The sequence below is a fragment of the Leptonychotes weddellii genome, chromosome 5, assembly GCF_054177405.1.
Source record: "Leptonychotes weddellii isolate Sample4059 chromosome 5, ASM5417740v2, whole genome shotgun sequence".
In the NCBI taxonomy this organism is placed as follows: Eukaryota; Metazoa; Chordata; class Mammalia; order Carnivora; family Phocidae; genus Leptonychotes; species Leptonychotes weddellii.
The window spans coordinates 141419543-141436762 of NC_138373.1; the positions used below are offsets into that span (position 1 = coordinate 141419543).

The 17220-nt window shown below is 37.8% G+C and overlaps 1 protein-coding gene across 3 annotated transcripts in view; it reads left to right on the forward strand.

Annotated features, from left to right (window-relative positions):
• ANO4 (anoctamin 4) overlaps positions 1-17220 on the forward strand; it is a 277492-nt gene that overhangs the window by 118204 nt on the left and 142068 nt on the right. For all 3 annotated transcript variants that reach the window (XM_081822277.1, XM_081822276.1, XM_081822278.1), the window contains exon 2: positions 6687-6878. In XM_081822277.1, coding sequence (XP_081678403.1) covers positions 6824-6878 — 55 coding nt within the window. In that variant the 5' untranslated portion in view covers positions 6687-6823. The remainder of the gene's footprint in view (positions 1-6686; positions 6879-17220) is intronic.

Genomic DNA, 17220 nt, shown 5'->3' on the forward strand with positions numbered 1-17220 from the left:
GTCCATCGTCTCTCATGGTTCGTCCACCCCTCCGATTTCCCCCGCTTCATTCCTCCCCTCCTGCTACCTTCTTCTTCTTCTTTTTTTTTCCTTAACATATATTGCATTATTTGTTTCAGAGGTACAGATCTGAGATTCAACAGTCTTGCACAATTCACAGCGCTTACCAGAGCACATACCCTCCCCAGTGTCTATCACCCAGTCACCCCATCCCTCCCACCCCACCGCCCACTCCAACAACACTCAGTTTGTTTCCTGCAATTAAGAATTCCTCATATCAGTGAGATCATATGATACATGGAACCTCTGAGAAATCTTAATTTCTGGAGGGCCATATGAATTTGCTGAGACAGTAAGAATTCCTCCCCAATTCCCTTATAACATACCCATCTTCCCCATATCCATCCTTTCCTGGCAATACTCATGAATTTTTTTGACATATCCCCCCATGATCTACATTATTGTATTTTTAATATGGAATTCAACAATTCCAAGTACCTATACCATTTATTTTCACAGTGTAATTTTTATTGTCATTTGTAACATTTTACTTCCTTGAAAGGAGTTTTATATGAGCTAGAAGTAGCCACTGAGTCATAGTCCTGGTTCCTTTAGCCCAATAATCCTCTGTAAAAGAGACAAGGAGAAATGTTTTTTCAAGAGTGGTCTGTTTCATGGTTGCAGACTCAGACTGCATGTGCTGTCTGCTGTTGACTTAAAACATCTCCTAGCCCTTATATCTGTCACCTGAAAATGTGTCTACATTCTGCATTCTTGGTGGGTCTACAGATAATTCATTTTGCATCTCTCTGGAAATATAGAACATACAACCATGGTAGGGAACATGACAGAGTGGAATAATACCAGGTTGATGCTATTGTGTTAGTTCTGCCCACAGAGAAACACCTAGGAGTAAAAGGCTCACACTTGCCTAGGCACCTGAGCATCAGAGTGGGGCATGCATTGTGAGGGGAAGACTGCCAGGTGGTCTCCCAAGGGGTCACCCACCATGGCTGGCCTTACCTATGTGAATTTCCCAAGAACAAATCTCAGGCTCATAGCACTGTGGCCTTAGAAACCAGATCTGTGGGCAGATTCATTCTAAGCAATCATGAGGAGATATAAGTGTAGAAAGAAATTCAGGATGCCAGTTAGCCCACACTGAGAACCTTGGTTGCTGGGTCGATGGGAACATTGGTATGATTACTGTCTCCCTGCAGTGGAAACCAAATCCTAATATGAAGATTGTCTGGTGAGTGCTGTTAGAGCAAGGGCAGAATAAGGAAGAATAAAGAATAAGCAAGGGCAGAATAAAGAGAAAAATTGTGTCTCAGGACTGTCTGGCTGTTGGAACACTTAAACTTTAGGCTGTTGTCTGGATGGGCACTACTCATGTTTGTTTATTACAAGTTTTGTTGTTGTTGTTGTTTGTTGTTTTTGTTACGCTTGGCTGACCAAACCTCATTCTGATTTGAGTCATCCTTTCTTAACATTTGTTAGAATTTACAGTTTGGCCCAGGTCACATCATTTTTCCACCCGTTGGGGAAATTTAAGATAACTCTTTATACCTCAGACATGACCCATGATTGCGGATTTACACTTTACCTCTGAGCAGGCTTTTATTTCCCTCATTTCTGGGTTTAAATAGACCTCTTACTATGGCCTTCCAGTACTGATAATAAGTAGACGGTTTTTCCCTGCCAGGCTGTTTCTTCATCTATATAAGGCACCGGATTAGTTAGCCAACCACTAAGGTAACTTCCAAATCTAATTTCTACCTTCAAATTTCAAGATATTCTCCTCTTAATAAAAAATTCTGCAATTTGGTGAAGCTCAACTTTCTTCCATCAGATGGCATAATTCCTGACCATGTTCCCCTGGCTTGTTGGCATTAAATAAGGCTAACATCTTTCCTTGGCCTTTTTTTTTTTTTTTTTTTTAAAGATCTGGATTTAGTCTTCCATGAGTTTGAATTCTAGCTCTGTCCTCATAGTGCTTCTTTAGACAAAACTTATCTTTCACATCTCACTGAGGCTTCTAAAATTACTTTCCAATTCTCTTTTCCATCAGTAATTTATTAGTTGGAAATCTGTAGTGAAAACATTATTTTATCAACTATTTGGTTACCTTGAAATATGGTTAGTAAAGGAAAGGCAAGGATAAATGCTTGCTTCTTTCCCTTTATCAATTTTCTGAATAATGAATTGGTGTTTTAGCAACCTCTAATGGTGATCAATGAGTGTTCTTTTAAAAAATCTTTTGATTATTAATAATTTTATTATTTTAAAATATCTTGAATTTTTTATATGGTTCATATGTATCAGGTGTAGTCCATATTGATATAATCAGTGTAAGTCAATACAATCAATATTGTTTTTGGTGAGATTGACATGATGTCTAGAGTTTGCTTTAAACTACTCTAGCACCTAAAAAGCAAATCAACAACAAAGGGAGTGGAATATGATGAAACAAGATTAGAAAAATCTTTTTTTTTCTCCCCAGCTTTATGGAAAAAGTCTTGATATTTGTTGAAGCTAAATAATGGGTACATGGAATTTATTATACTAATCTTTTTGCTTTTGGTATGTTTGAAATTTTCCTGGGTAAATTACCTCTTAAAAGGTACATAATTCTGATTATCAGAGGCATAAATCTGAGTTCAATCTTCAACTGAGGTCTATACATGAATCCTATGAAAAAAGTTGCTTGATTTTTTTTTTTTAATTAAAAGTTGCTTGGGGACTCCTAGGAAGATGGCAGAGTAGGAGGACCCTAAGTTCACCTCATCTCACAGATACAACTAGGTAATACTTGCTTCAGAGCAAACAACTCAGAAAAGGACCCAAAGACTGGCCAAATTCTACAACTAAATGTGGAAAAGAGGTCACATTGAACAGGGTAGGGGAGGCAAGAGCTTGGTGGGAACCTAAACCCTGTGGATTTAACTGCTGGACAGAGGTTAGCCACAGGTACAGAGAGGGGTAAGAAACAGACTAACACACTGGGAGCCTATAAGGGAAAGAGAAATCCCTATAGCATTTGGCTCTGAGAATCAGGGACTAAATTTCATGAGTACTTAAAATCAGCAGGCCTTAAACCTTGGAACTTTAAAAATCAGCTGGCTCAGCTCTCAGAGCCCAGAGGGCAATAGGAAGCTGAGCCCTTACCCTTAAAGAGATAGCACAGCAAACAGCCTGTGAAGATGCAGCCTGGAAGCTGCAGTTTGAAAGGCACCTGGAGCTTACAGGAAGGAAAGTTAGTTACTAATATCAGAGTTTGCTGAGAGACTGTTCCAGGAACAAAGGAGCTGGCAGGTGCCATTTCTCTCCCCTACTCCTCATCATAAACACACAGCCACCTGTGGGAACCAGCAGGGCACCAGCACTCCCTACCTAACTTGCTTATACTGTGCCCTGCCCCTCCAGCCAGTCCTGCCTCAATCCTGGTGCTGCAGATCCCCTCCCTGAAAAGACCCACGGAGACCTCACCAACACTGTATCTCCCAACCCCCTGTGGAAGATGTGGGCACTTTGTTAAGAATGCATCTCTCACCTGCAGGTACTTTGTGGAGTGGCCAGGCTAGCCCAGGTCTCTGCTAAGGCTGTATATCCCCTGTGGAGGAGGACCAGCACTACCTAGTTAAAAGTGCACAGCTGGCCCACTACTTTCAAGAGCAAGAGATGTAGCTGACTTCCCAAACACACAGAAACAGACACAGAGAACTGGACAAAATGAGGAGACAGAGGAATATATCACAATGAAAAAATAGGACAAAACCACAGCAAGAGACCTAAGTAAAATGGATATAAGTAACATGCCTGAGAGAGAATTTAAAATAATGATCATAAAGATACTGGGCTTGAGAAAAGAGTGGAGGACACCAGTGAGACCCTTAACAAAGAGATAGAAAACATAAATAAGAACCAATCAGAGATGTAGAACACAATAAGTGAAATTAAAAATAAACTTGCTGGACTAAATAGGCTGGAAGAAGCAGAGGAATGAATTAATGACTAGAAGACAAAGTAATGGAAAGTAATAAAACTGAAAAATTGAGAGAAAAATTACGCAAAATGAGAATAGGCTTCGGGAACTCAGTGACTCCATCAAGCATAATAACATTGCGTTATAGGGATCCCAGAAGGAGAAGAGAGAGAAAAGGGGGCAGAAAATTTATTTGAAGAAATAATAGCTGAAAACTTTCCTAATTTGGGAAAGGAAACATTTCCAGATCCAGGAGGCACAGAGATCCCCCAACAAAATCAACCAAAGATGATCCACATGAAGACACATAGTAATCAAAATGGTGAAAAGTAGTGATAAAAATTTTTAAAAACAACCAGGGAAAAGAAATCAGTTACATACAAGGGAGTCCCCATAAGGCTATGGTGGATTTTTCACCAGAAACTTTGCAAGCCAGAAGTGGGTGACATGATATATTCAAAGTGCTGAGGGAGAAGAATCTATAGCCAAGAATACTCTATCCAGCAAGGCTATCATTCAGAATAGGAGAGATAGAGTTTCATAGACGAAAACTAAAGGAGTTCATGACCACTAAACCAGCCTTACAAGAAATAATAAAGGGAACTCTTTGAGTAGAAAGGAAAGATCATAAATGAGAGTATGAAAAATAGAAAATACAAAAGCAGTAAAAATAAGTATTTCTGTAAAAAATCAGTCAAGGGACCCATAAAATAAAAGGATGTAAAATATGATACCACATAACTAAAACCTGGAGAGGAGTAAAGAATGGGTTCAAACTTAAGCGACCATCAACTTAATAGACTGCCATATGCAGAAGATTTTATCTACAAACCTAATGGTAACCACAAATCAAAGCCCACTAATAGATATGTAAAGAATAAAGAGAAAGGAATCCAAGCATATCACTAAAGAAAACTAACAAGCCATGAAAGAAAGAGAAGAAAGAGAAGAAAGGATCTGAGAAAAACTACAAAAACAACCACAAAACAAGTAACAAAATGGCAATTAACACATATATATCAATAATTACCTTGAATGTAAATCGACTAAATGCTGTAATCAAAAGTCATAGGGTGACAGTGGTTAAAAAAACAAGACCCATCTGTATGCTTCCTACAAGAGACTCATTTCAGACCTAAAGACACCTGCAGATTGAAATTGAGGGGATGGAGAAACATTTATCATGCAGATGGGTGTCAAAAGAAAGCTGGAGTAGCAATACTTAAATCAGACAAAGTAGACTTTAAAACAAAGTCTGTAAAAACTTAAAACAAGGACACTATATAAATAAAAGCAAATATAAACTGTTGGGACTACATCAAAATAAAATGTTTCTGCACTGTGAAGGAAACAATCAATAAAACTAAAAGGCAACCTACTGAATGGGAGAAGATATTTGAAGACGTATTTGATAAAGGGTTACTATCCAAAATATATTTAAAAACTCAACACCTAAAAACCCACAAATAATTCAATTAAAAATGGGCAGAAGACATGAATAGACATTTCTCCAAAGAAACAGACACATGAAAAAATGCTCAACATCATTCATCATTTCATCATCAGGGAAATGCAAATCAAAACTATAATGAGATATTTACCTCACATTTGTCAGAATGGCTTAAATCAACACAAGAAACAGTAAGTTTTGGTGGGGAGGTAGAGAAAGGGCAACCCTTTTGCACTGTTGTTGGGAATACAAACTAGTGTAGCCACTGTGGAAAACAGTATGAGGGTTTCTCAAAAAGTTAAAAATAGAACTACCCTATGATCCAGTAATCACACTTCTGGGTATTTACCCAAAAAAATACAAAAACACTAATTCAAAGGGATTCATGCATCCATATGTTTATTGCAGCATTATTTATAATAGCCAAATTATGGAAGCAGCCCAAATGTCCATCAGCTGATGAATGGATAAAGAATATGTGGTATATATATATATATAATGGAATATTATTCAGGCCATAAAAATATGAAATCTTGCTATTTGCAACAACATGGATGGAGCTAGAGAGTATGTTAAATGAAATAAATCAGAGAAAGTAAAATACCATGTGATTTCACTCATGTGGAATTTAAGAAAAAAAACAAATGAGCAAAAGAAAAAGAGACAAACCAAGAAACAGATTCTTAACTGTAGAGAACAAACTGATGGTTAGTGAAGGGGAAGTACATGGGGGGATGGGAGGATGGGTGAAATAAGTGATGGGCATTAAGGAGAGCATTTGTTGTATTGAGCACTGGGTGATGTATGGAATTGTTGAATCACTATATTGTATACCTGAAACTAACTAACACTGTATGTTAATTCTACTGGAATTAAAATATTTTTAAGAAAGGAAAAAAAATTGCTCAATTTTTATTGAAATTCCAGATACCCCAGCAATAGTTTCTAATCTAAATAAGTGCATATTTTCCCAGGATTTTGGAAAGAATTTTAATATTTGACTTTATTGGATCTCATTCACGAAACTCATGTCATGAGAACTGAGAATGTCCACTTTTGAATGAACTAATGTTCAATGAATAATGCAATGTGAAAATCAATCAGTATCAGAATTCCAGTGTCATTAGCATCCCTTAAGAATTTGAACCATAATTACTTATGCTGTCTGTATTTCATGCCAGAAAATAATTTGGCAATTTAACCATTCAGAAGTGACTTCTTTAATAATAATGGTGCTATTTCTCATTCCAGGTTTAAGTTTATCTATTCATGGGGCTGAAAAGCGTTTGCAAATCCATCAACGGCGAAGTGTGGCAAGCCGCCCAGGATCACGTCGCCTGCCCGTGGTCAGGCATTCCTCACTTCCACCAGGCAGAAGGTCAATAAAAATGGAAGCAAGCTCTTCTGGAATCACCAATGGGAAAACCAAAGTCTTCCACCCAGGTAATGCATGGGAAATATTCAACAGAGACCCATTTTAGCAGCAACCTAATATTGCCTGCATTATATTTTTATTCCAGTTAAACTTGCCTTTTTATTTTTTTATGTTTATTTTTTTTAAACTTGCCTTTTTAAGGAGTCTTGTTTTTTCCCTTCTTTTCCCTTTGGTCAGTGGTAAATGTCACCAAGACCAAAAAGAAGAGAAAGAGCTTTATGTGTCAGAAAAGGTTAAGGCTACATTCTACCTATAATAGTAGAATCTAAATGAAAATCTGAGTGAGTAAACTCTTACTCAGTTAGAAAAGCTTAATTGTATAATACAATAAAATAAAGATTTGGCCATTTTCTTGATAATTTGCTCTAAGATAGTCCAGGGAAAAATTCAAGGTAAAAATGCCCACTTTGAAGCCTGCGTTATCTGATTTGCCTTGGCTGTATGTCTGGAGATTAGGAGCGAAGACTGGGATTGTATTAAGTTTCAAGGCTCTGGAAAACATCTGTGATTTCTTAAAAATGTTAAAATGAGTTTAAATTAAAATAGGTAATTTCAACTAAAAGGTTTTATTTGCTTGTTTGGATGAGAGGCTTATCTAAGTATGCATTCATTCATTCATTCAGCGAATTTACTTTGAGCGCCTTCTACATGCCAGGCATTGTTTTGGGTGTTGAGAAAACATCAGTGAATAAGGCAACATTTCTGCCCATCTGATTCATAGAAACATTGAATTGTGAGGCAGTTTAGAAGTCCTGAACCTGATCCTGATTCCTCTGGTTATGTCCTGGCAGGTGGCCACCCAGCCCCAACTGAAGCCAAGCTTCCGTCTCTAGATATGTCACACTATCTCTCTCTCAACTGATAACCTTGTTTCCTAAACTCACTGAGCTACCCCAGGGCCATTGGGTGTGAATAACTGCAGATTCCTTACCCTCCACCTCCAAATTTATCTCTGCATTATTTTCATTCTACTTCTCTTTCCCCCAGTTTTCAGAAAGTGAAGGTCCTCCCATTGTCCTTGACCAAGACTTCACCTGTGGCTTTGGCCACCCCTCCTCTCTTGAGCCTCACTCAGGAGAATATGTGCCCTCTTTCTCGTCTTTTCTCCTTCCTTGCTTTTGGCTTAAGAAGGCTTAAGCTTCTTCCATTCTAATCATTTTCTTTTGACACTGACCTTTTCTCTCTTCTGTCATGTTTCCTCCTCTAAAAGAATAATCTACTCTTGTTTTCTCTTCTCTCTCACTTCCTAGCCACTCTTGAACCTAATACAATCTGGTTTCTAGATTATCCACTCTATCACAGCTGTCTTGAGGCCCTTCGTGACCTCCTTTTATCACAGAATGCTGAGTGGCAGACTCTTCTGATGCACCAGACCAGTGTGGACCACCACTTCTTCCCCACAGCACTGTTCCCTTGTTTCCATGATGACCTTCTTTCTTGGTTCTCCTCTTACTTCTCTCACAGGTAACTTGGATGGTTTCCCAACCACTAGCATCTCTCTCTTCCCCTTGCTTCATGTCCCAGTACATCCTTTATATCAAATCCAGAATAATTCATCTCTACCCCTAATCCTGTCATTCAGCTTGTTGATCCTACTGAATATGGGGTAAAGTTCAAACCTCTGAGCATGTAAAAAAACAAATGCCTTTCCTGATCTAGCTCTACTGCCTCTCATCCTTCATTTTTACCCCCTTCTGCCTTAAGCCTTATATTCTACTTTATCAGTCCCAGTTCAACCAGAAAAGCAGAACCAGGAGAAGATGGATATTTAGAGATTTATTACAAGAAATTGGCTTCCATAATTGGGAAGGCTATGTAGGCAAGCCTGAAATCCATAGAACAGGCCATCATGAATGGCATGCTGGAACTTTGGGGCACAGCTGAAGCTGCTGTCTATAGGAGGAATTTCTGCAGAGAAGCCTCAGCTCTGCTTTTGAGACCTTTCAACTTATTGAATCAGTCCTGCCCAGATTATTTAGGATAATCTTTCTTACTGAAAGCAACTGTTTATGGACTTTAATTATATCTACAAAACACCTCCACAGCAACACCTAGATAAGTGTTCATTGAGTAACTGGGGACTGTAGTCTAGCCAAATAGCCATATCAACCAGACCATCACATCTAATCAAACTGACTTGCTTTCAGTTCTCCATCACATGATGGTATTTCATGTCTCCCAACCTTTGTTCATGCTGCTCTCTCTAGGATGCCCTGGTTTTGTTCTATTATCTTTTAACATTTTAAAATTACCTGTCTGTCTCTCCACCATAAGGTCTTCAAGGGCAGGGATTATTTATCTTTGCACTTTCAGAAAACATTTGCAGGGTAGGATTGAACTGAATCTTCATTAGCTATTTTTCAGATTATTACAATAGCTTTATTGTACATTTTTTTCAGCTTTCTTGGGATAACATTGACAAATTACAATAGCTTTCTAATTGTTCTATCTGACTTTCCTTCAACAAATGTTTATTGGAGGCCTATTAGGTTACCTGGCACTCTTCAAGTATTTGGGATACATCAATGAGTGAGGAATGAGTCTGGAAGTTTGAGAAACAGCACAGAGGCCCCCTGAGCCTGGAATGAGGGGAAATACCAGCCTAGGAAGCTCAGATAGAGCAGAGCCTTGAAGGCCATTATAAGGACTTAGAGCTCTTTGCAAAATGGGAATTCTCACAGGTTTTTGAGCAGAATAATCCCATGATCTGACTTATTTTTTTTTTAAGATTTATTTATTTATTCTAGAGAGAGAGAGAACATAAGAGTGCACGAGCAGGTGGGGGGAGGGGCAGAGAGAGAGAATCTTCAAACAGATTCCCCACTGAGTGCAGAGCCTGATGCAGGGCTTGATCCCAGGACCCTGAGATCATGACCCGAATCAAAATCAAGAGCAGTATGCTTAACTGACTGAGCCACCCAGGTGCCCTGATGTGACTTATATTTTAAGAGGACCACATTGGCAACTGTGTGAGAATACACTATAGATGGAGAGGGTGAAAGGAGAAAGGTCAGATAGGAGGCCATCATAACAGTCTGGTAAAAGGGATGATGGTAGCTCTAACTAAGGGTGGCAGAAATGGTAGTGAGAATTTGGATTCTGGAAGTATTTTAAAATTGGGCCATCAGGATTTCCCAGTGGATTGGATGTGGGGTAAGAGAGAAAGGAGAGCTAAAGATGGCTCTAAGGTTTTTGGCCTGAATAAATTGGATTGGTATCAACTGAGATGGAGAAAGCTGCAGGGGAAGCACATTCGGTGGGTTTTAGGGAAGAGTAGGGCCAAGATCAGAAGTCTGATTTTGGACATGATAATATCAAGAACTAGTGAGATCATGTGGGTGGTGAAATAAGCATGTCTTGGGTGTGAGAGATTGGTCTGGGAAGAAGATATAAAATCAACTGTTGTTGACATATAAATGGTCTTTAAAGCCAAGTGATGAAAAGAGATGACAGAAGGAAGAAGTAAAGATGGAGAAGGGGAGATGATGAAGGGCTGGAATCTGAGTGACTCCAATAGTAAAGGTAGGAGAGAATGAAGACTAAGAAAGAATGACTGTCAAGGATGTCTAGAAACTAGAAATTACATGTTTTGGAAGTAAAGAAAGTTTATCAAGAAGAGAGGAGTGATTATATAGGATAATATTGCTGAAAGTCAAGTAAGATGAGAGCTAAGAGTTGGCCATTGATTTTAGTAAAGTGGCAATTGATGGTGATTTTGATAAGAACAGTTTTGGTGAAGTGGTGTGGATGAAACCCTGATTAAAGTGGGTTTAAGAGAAAATGGAAGGATATGAATTAGATATTGTGAATATAGACAACTTTTTAAAAAGCAGTTTTGCTGTGAAGGCTAGTGAACAAATAAGGCCCTGGCTGGAGAAGAAGTAAAGTCAAGAGAGCATTTTGGTTTTTTCAAAATAGAACATCTCCAGCAGATAATTTATGATGTTCAGGAGAGGGGAGAATTCATGATGTGTGTGTCAGTGATAGATGAGAACTATGCACAATAGAATTATGAATAATTTATCTGTGATAACAGATGGGAAGACAGAGTACATGTGGCTGTTGGCAGTGTGATGAAGGTCTAAAAAGTTCTTTACTACTGTATCAGTTTTATCTGTAATGTAGGAAGCAAGGTCACCATTGAGAATGAGAATGAAGTCATTAAAGGGCTATTTGAGATTCATGGTCATGAAATTAAAGTAGGACAGGTCATCGTGGTTGTGTATTTTTCTTTAATTTTGTTTAGGTACATACATGAAGACATCGAATAGATGGACAGTTAACATTTAGTCAGGGTTGTGATTTTGCCAAGGAATTAGGAAAAGAGAGAGAGAGAATCAAAGGTGTATGAGAGGGAATGATGACAATTGGTTATGTGATTCAAGCTTGGTAAAGAGGAGAGTGAAGCCAATAAGGGAATGGGGGCAATGGGAAGTTGATAGAATCAGTTGGAGGTTCCAGAGGGGTTGAAAGGGTGTCAGGTTTAGGGTGGGAGGAAGAGCTAGAAAGTTAAGAGGTGGTTTTAAGAGGGTGAGTGGAATGCCTGGCACTGATATTTGGAGGGGTTTGCTGTTATTAGTAATGACAAGGTCTACACTACGGTATGAAATGAGTGGCTGTAATAGGGTGGAGGGCAAGATTATTGGAGGAAAGAATTCTCAGGGACTGAGAAGCCAGGGGTTGGGAAAGATCATCTATATAGATATTGAAACTGTCAAGGATTGAATAGTGTTTAGAAGAGGGATAATAAGCCAGGACTTGACCTCATCCAGAAATGAGGGAGCATGTCCCGGAGGCAGCAGGTGAATGCAATGATGAAGGATTGAAGGTGATATAACAACCTGAGATTCAAGACGGGATGTTTAGGGAATAGGGAAGACCAGTGGTCTGCAGGTGCCATTAAGACTCAAGGAAGATACCTCTTCCTCTCCAGGTCCATTGGTGTCAGGACTATAGGAGACAAATAGTACCATAGGAAAGAGCCACAGGGAAGCAGTGACCTTTGGAAGAGCCAGGCTTTCATAAGAGCAAGATGATGAAGGGAACAATCTGAGAAAAGACTGATGATGGGAGAAGAATTCTGGAGGGCCCAGTGGAAGGGATTTGGATGTTGGGGAATTGCATTCCACAGCTTTCTTTAATTAATTTTCTGGGACATCCCAAAGTTTTCCTCCAAAGAAAACCATTAATATTATCCCTCCTCTTCTTAATAATCTTTATGGCTGTCCAGAAGAAAGTGCAACCTTGTGAGTTCAGTTTCTTAAGCCCTTAGTAGTTTAACCTCTTCCTATTTTTCCTGGCTTATCTTTTTTTTTTTTTACAAAAAAAATTATTTTATTTCTAATAATGTAAAGGTGAATCTTTTACCTGTTCAATAAAAATCATCTTAAACTTTACAATGTGTATACTTTAAAATGTCAGTTAAGATTCTGTCAGAAATTGGTCAGATTCTTGACAAGGTAAGAAAACAGAAGTAAAAGGATCAGTATAAGTTCTCCCTGATGGTTTCCCCTCATTTATTACCAGGTGGTGTAGCACAGACTTGAATCCTCCAGTGAAAGACACTTCTTTTGAACTCTGAGCTCTACCCTGTAGTGGGGGGCGTGGGCTCTTAAGTAAGACAGACCTGAGTCTGAATTCAAGCTCCCTTCTGAACCTGTTTCTAATCAAGGATGGAGAAAATACTGTCACTGACTCTTTTGGGTTATGAGCAAGAACCCATGAACTACTAGGAATATACCACAGTAAGCACTCTTATTGGGCCAAAATTGGCCTTTGTGCAGCATCTACATACATACCTTCATTCTAGTGCTAGACACATAGAAGATGGTCAATAAAGAGGCCACCATTAGAGGGTAAGATCCTGGCTTATCTTTTGTACCCCAGCCTGCCTTATTCTACTTTAACCATATATAGCTCTTCACTATTTCTCAAATAAGCTCTTTTGGAAATGCTCCTTCCCCACTTTTGAAAATGCCCCTTCCCCCAGTAAATCTCTACTTAGCCCTTCTCATTCCTCAAAATGTAACCCAATTCCACATCCTCTCAAAAGCTTTCCTAGACCTCACTGTTCAGAATTGGTCTCCCACTTTCCAGTACTTCCACAGAATTCAGAAGCTTTATTGAAGTCCATATGTTTTTTAGATTTCACAGTTCTCCTGGAAGGCAGGAACTATATTCAATTTATCTTCTGTTTCCATCTGCATTAACCCCATGCTTTATTCACAGAAAGGTTTACTAAATGATTATTTGCTGTTTGTCGAAATCTAGTCCACCCACTGGGTATAGGTTTGCATTCTCAAGTTATACAGACTAAATCTAATTCCTTCCAATGATGTTCCTTTAAAAACTCATCTTGAGCTATTTGCTAACTGAAACATTTCCTAGTTCCTTCAATGCTTCCTTCAATGTTACGGTATTCAGATTATTTACCATCCTACTCACTCTGCTGTTAGAAACCATCTTATTTCAATTACTTCCTCTTTGAATATACAGTGCCCAGAATTACATATTTTGTTCATGTCTGATCCAGGTAGAGTCAGTCAGTGTTTATTTGACATCTTACACTGAAATTAATGTAATTTAAAGAAATGTTAAAGTATTTTCTAATGGTGTAGTGTCAGTGTGAGATAATTTAGCATCTGTCAAGTCACTGATCTCACCTTAAAAACATCACTATGTTTATCCATAATTTTATCATAAATGTTGAACCCTACTTGCATTGGCTAATGGTAGAAAATATAAATAAATGAAGGGGGGGAAATCGGAGGGGGAGATGAACCATGAGAGACTATGGACTCTGAGAAACAAACTGAGGGTTCTAGACGGGAGAGGGTTGGGGGAATGGGCTAGCCTGGTGATGGGTATTAAAAAGGGCACATACTGAATGGAGCCCTGGGTGTTATACGCAAACAATGAATCATGGAACACTACATCAAAAATTAATGATGTAATGTATGGTTATTAACATAACATAATAAAATTAAAAAATTCTTTTTTTTAAAATTTTTAAAAAATTCTTTAGCACCAAATTATAATTAAAAATTATATTAAACAAATTATAATTAAAGACCTGTTTTTAAATATGTATATTTAAAACTATTCTGCAAGAAAGATGTGACTTCAGTTACATCCTTTTATTTTTAGTATACTTACACTAATGCATCATAGCTCTCTGTTGGGAGATTATAAAAGGGCTCGCAAACGTATTTGTAGTGAGTCATACATCTTAGAAGCATCATAGACATTTTAGTAATATTGAGGCCTATTATGTGATCCATCCACTTTTTACAAAGTTAATAATCCCAATTCTCAAAGTGCTTTCTAAAAGCTCACTCAGACTTGTTGTGAAGTACAAAAAGAAAAAATAAGAGTTTTGTTGATCTTCTATGCTGTCAGCCCTGAACAATTTCAATTCATTTATCCCCCTTTAAGTTTACAAACATTTCTGAGTTCCTACTATGTACAAACAAATATTTATTTGGAAGGTAACTTGTTGGGACTGGAATGGTATAAAACTCTATTATACATGGACTTAGGAGCTTACAGTCATGTCCAAAGAGAAATCAGTCAGAGTTCTTTGGTTATAAACAACTGAAACTAATTATTAATCCAAGCAAAGAAAGAATTTAAATCTGGAGGATATGGATGGAAAGCCTATGGATGGAACCAGCCTTGGAAAAGGAACAGAAACCAAGAAATGAATTATTTGATTATCTGGAATAAATGAACCCTTACCATTTGTCTTAGTTTTGCATTATTTGGCTCAAGTTTTGAAGACTTGGAAGAATCAGTCTTATTGACCATACACCTTTCCCTTGGCTGGGTAGGTTGTAATGAAAGAAAGGATAGGACAGAAGGAGATTTCTCCCTTCAGTTGTTTTAATAGGATTGTAGGACCCCTCAATTTCTCCTCCCACCTGAGCTACATATGGTAAGGGAAAGACACTGCCCCAAAAGGAAATCTAGAGGGGATGTTAGAAAAGAGAAATGTACATGCAAGAATGTCCACTATAGGGACCTGTATGTAACCTGCTATAATAGAAGTCAAGCTGTTTTAAGGGCTGGAATGAAGATACAAATAAAGTTATGGGAATATTCTTAGTGGGAAAAATTTAAGGATTCACAAAGTATGTAGTCTACAAATTGGACTTTGGACAAATTGGACTTTGAAGTCTACAAAAAAATTTGTAGTCTACAAATTGGACATTCAACTAGAATGTCAACAGGAGGATGGAGGGATGACCATTCATATACAGGAGAGAACATAATAAAAGAGAAAATGCATTGACTGGTTATGAATATAGGCTTTGTTGCTAGAGATTTTGAACCCAGATATGTCAACTGATAGCTATACAGACTTGGGCAAATGACTTAGGTTCTGTGAATCTCAGTTTTCTGACAAGCAAAATGAGGATATTAATACCTATTTCATGGTGTTAGAGTTGCCAGATGAAATACAGGACTCACAGTTAAATTTCAAACAAACAGCAAATGCTTTTTGGTGTATTTCCCAATATTGCATGGGGCACACTTATAATAAAAAATTATTAGTTTATCTGAAATTCAAATTTAACTGGGTACTCTGTATTTTTATGCACTATAGCTGACAACTCTATATAACATTGTTAGGACAAGTTAATAAATTCATTAATGTAAAATGCTGAATATGATCCTTGGCACATAGTAGGTGCTCAGTTATAAATGGTAGTGATCACTTTTGTTTTCACCATCATAGACAAAATTCAGAAGCCTGAAGGTGAATATGTCCCAGAACTCTTTCTTGCTCAGTCACTATACCATAGAGCAGTTTTCCAGTTAACTTGTGCTGGAATTAATATTTTCATTGTGCTATACGGACACAGGAGCTCTTTATCTTTGTCTTGTATTTGTGTGGTTTCGTTTTTCTTCTGATTATTTCAGATGTTTCTCTTGTGTCTTGATTTCAACTTGACCTTATCTTTTAGCCACTCATAATTAATGAATATTATTTTTTATTCCCCTTTATAGACCGACAATAAAAGTATTAAATGTCACCAAGCTTGGGACTATAAGGGTCAAGAGCAGAGTAAACTGAAGCACTGATTGCAATTTTTTGAATTCAAAACTGTAAAACTTAGTGGGTATAGATCACATTATCCCATTTTAATGACTATGCCATATAAAATAGAATTAGAAGCCTTCTGCAATCTAAAATATTTCTTCTATTGCTTTTTCTTTATCTGTTAGGCCTATCACACAGTCCCAGAGGGATATCATTAATCCCAGAATTTGTCCTTTAGTCTCTTTTAGAGTTTGTAAAATGGTGTTTTTACTGATATGTTTCATGGTTTTCCCAAATAATTTCTAACACAATTCCTTTTATCTTTTAATTTAAAACCTAAGCAGCCCTTTATGCTTATTTTGTCCTTATGTATATATATGGTGTCTAAATGCTGGGACAAGTTGATTTCACACAAGAGAAACTTTAGGATGTTGTTGTTTCCAGTGAAGCTGCAGTGTAGTTCTGTCTGTATACAGAGGTATTAAGTGTTTGACAGAAATAAAATTATAGCTACAATTTATTAATCACTCTACCATATTCTCAACCTCAAGAACCGTTAAGCTGCTTACATTCCTTATCTCATTTAATTTCCCTAATATGCTCATGCTGTTATCCTTATTTTTATGGCTGGAGAAACTAAGGCACAGAGAAGGTTAAATAACTTGCCCAAGGACATACAGCCAGTAGATGGCAGAGGCAAGATTCCACATCAGATAGTCTGATTCTTTTTTTTTTTAATTTAATTTAATTATGTTATGTGAGTTACTATACAGTACATCATTAGTTTTTGATGTAGTGTTCCTTGATTCATTGTTTTATGTAACACCCAGTGCTCCACGCAATACGTGCCCTCCTTAATACCCATCACCAGGCTAACCCATCCCTCCACCCCTCTCCCCTCTAAAAGCCTCAGTTTGTTTCTCAGAGTCCATAGTCTCTCATGGTTCGTCTCCCCCTCTGATTTCCCCCCCTTCATTTTCCCCTTCCTTCTCCTAATGTCCTTCATGCTATTCCTTATGTTCCACAAATAAGTGAAACTATATGATAATTGACTTTCTCTGCTTGATTTAATTCACTTAGCATCATCTCCACCAGTCCCATGTTGATGTAAAAGTTGGGTATTCATCCTTTCTGATGGCTGAGTAATATTCCATTGTATATATGGACCACATTTTCTTTATCCATTCATCTGTTGAAGGGCATCTCGGCTCTTTCCACAGTTTGGCTATTGCTGACATTGCTGCTATGAACATTGGGGTGCATATGGCCCTTCTTTTCACTACATTTGGGTCTTTGGGGTAAATACC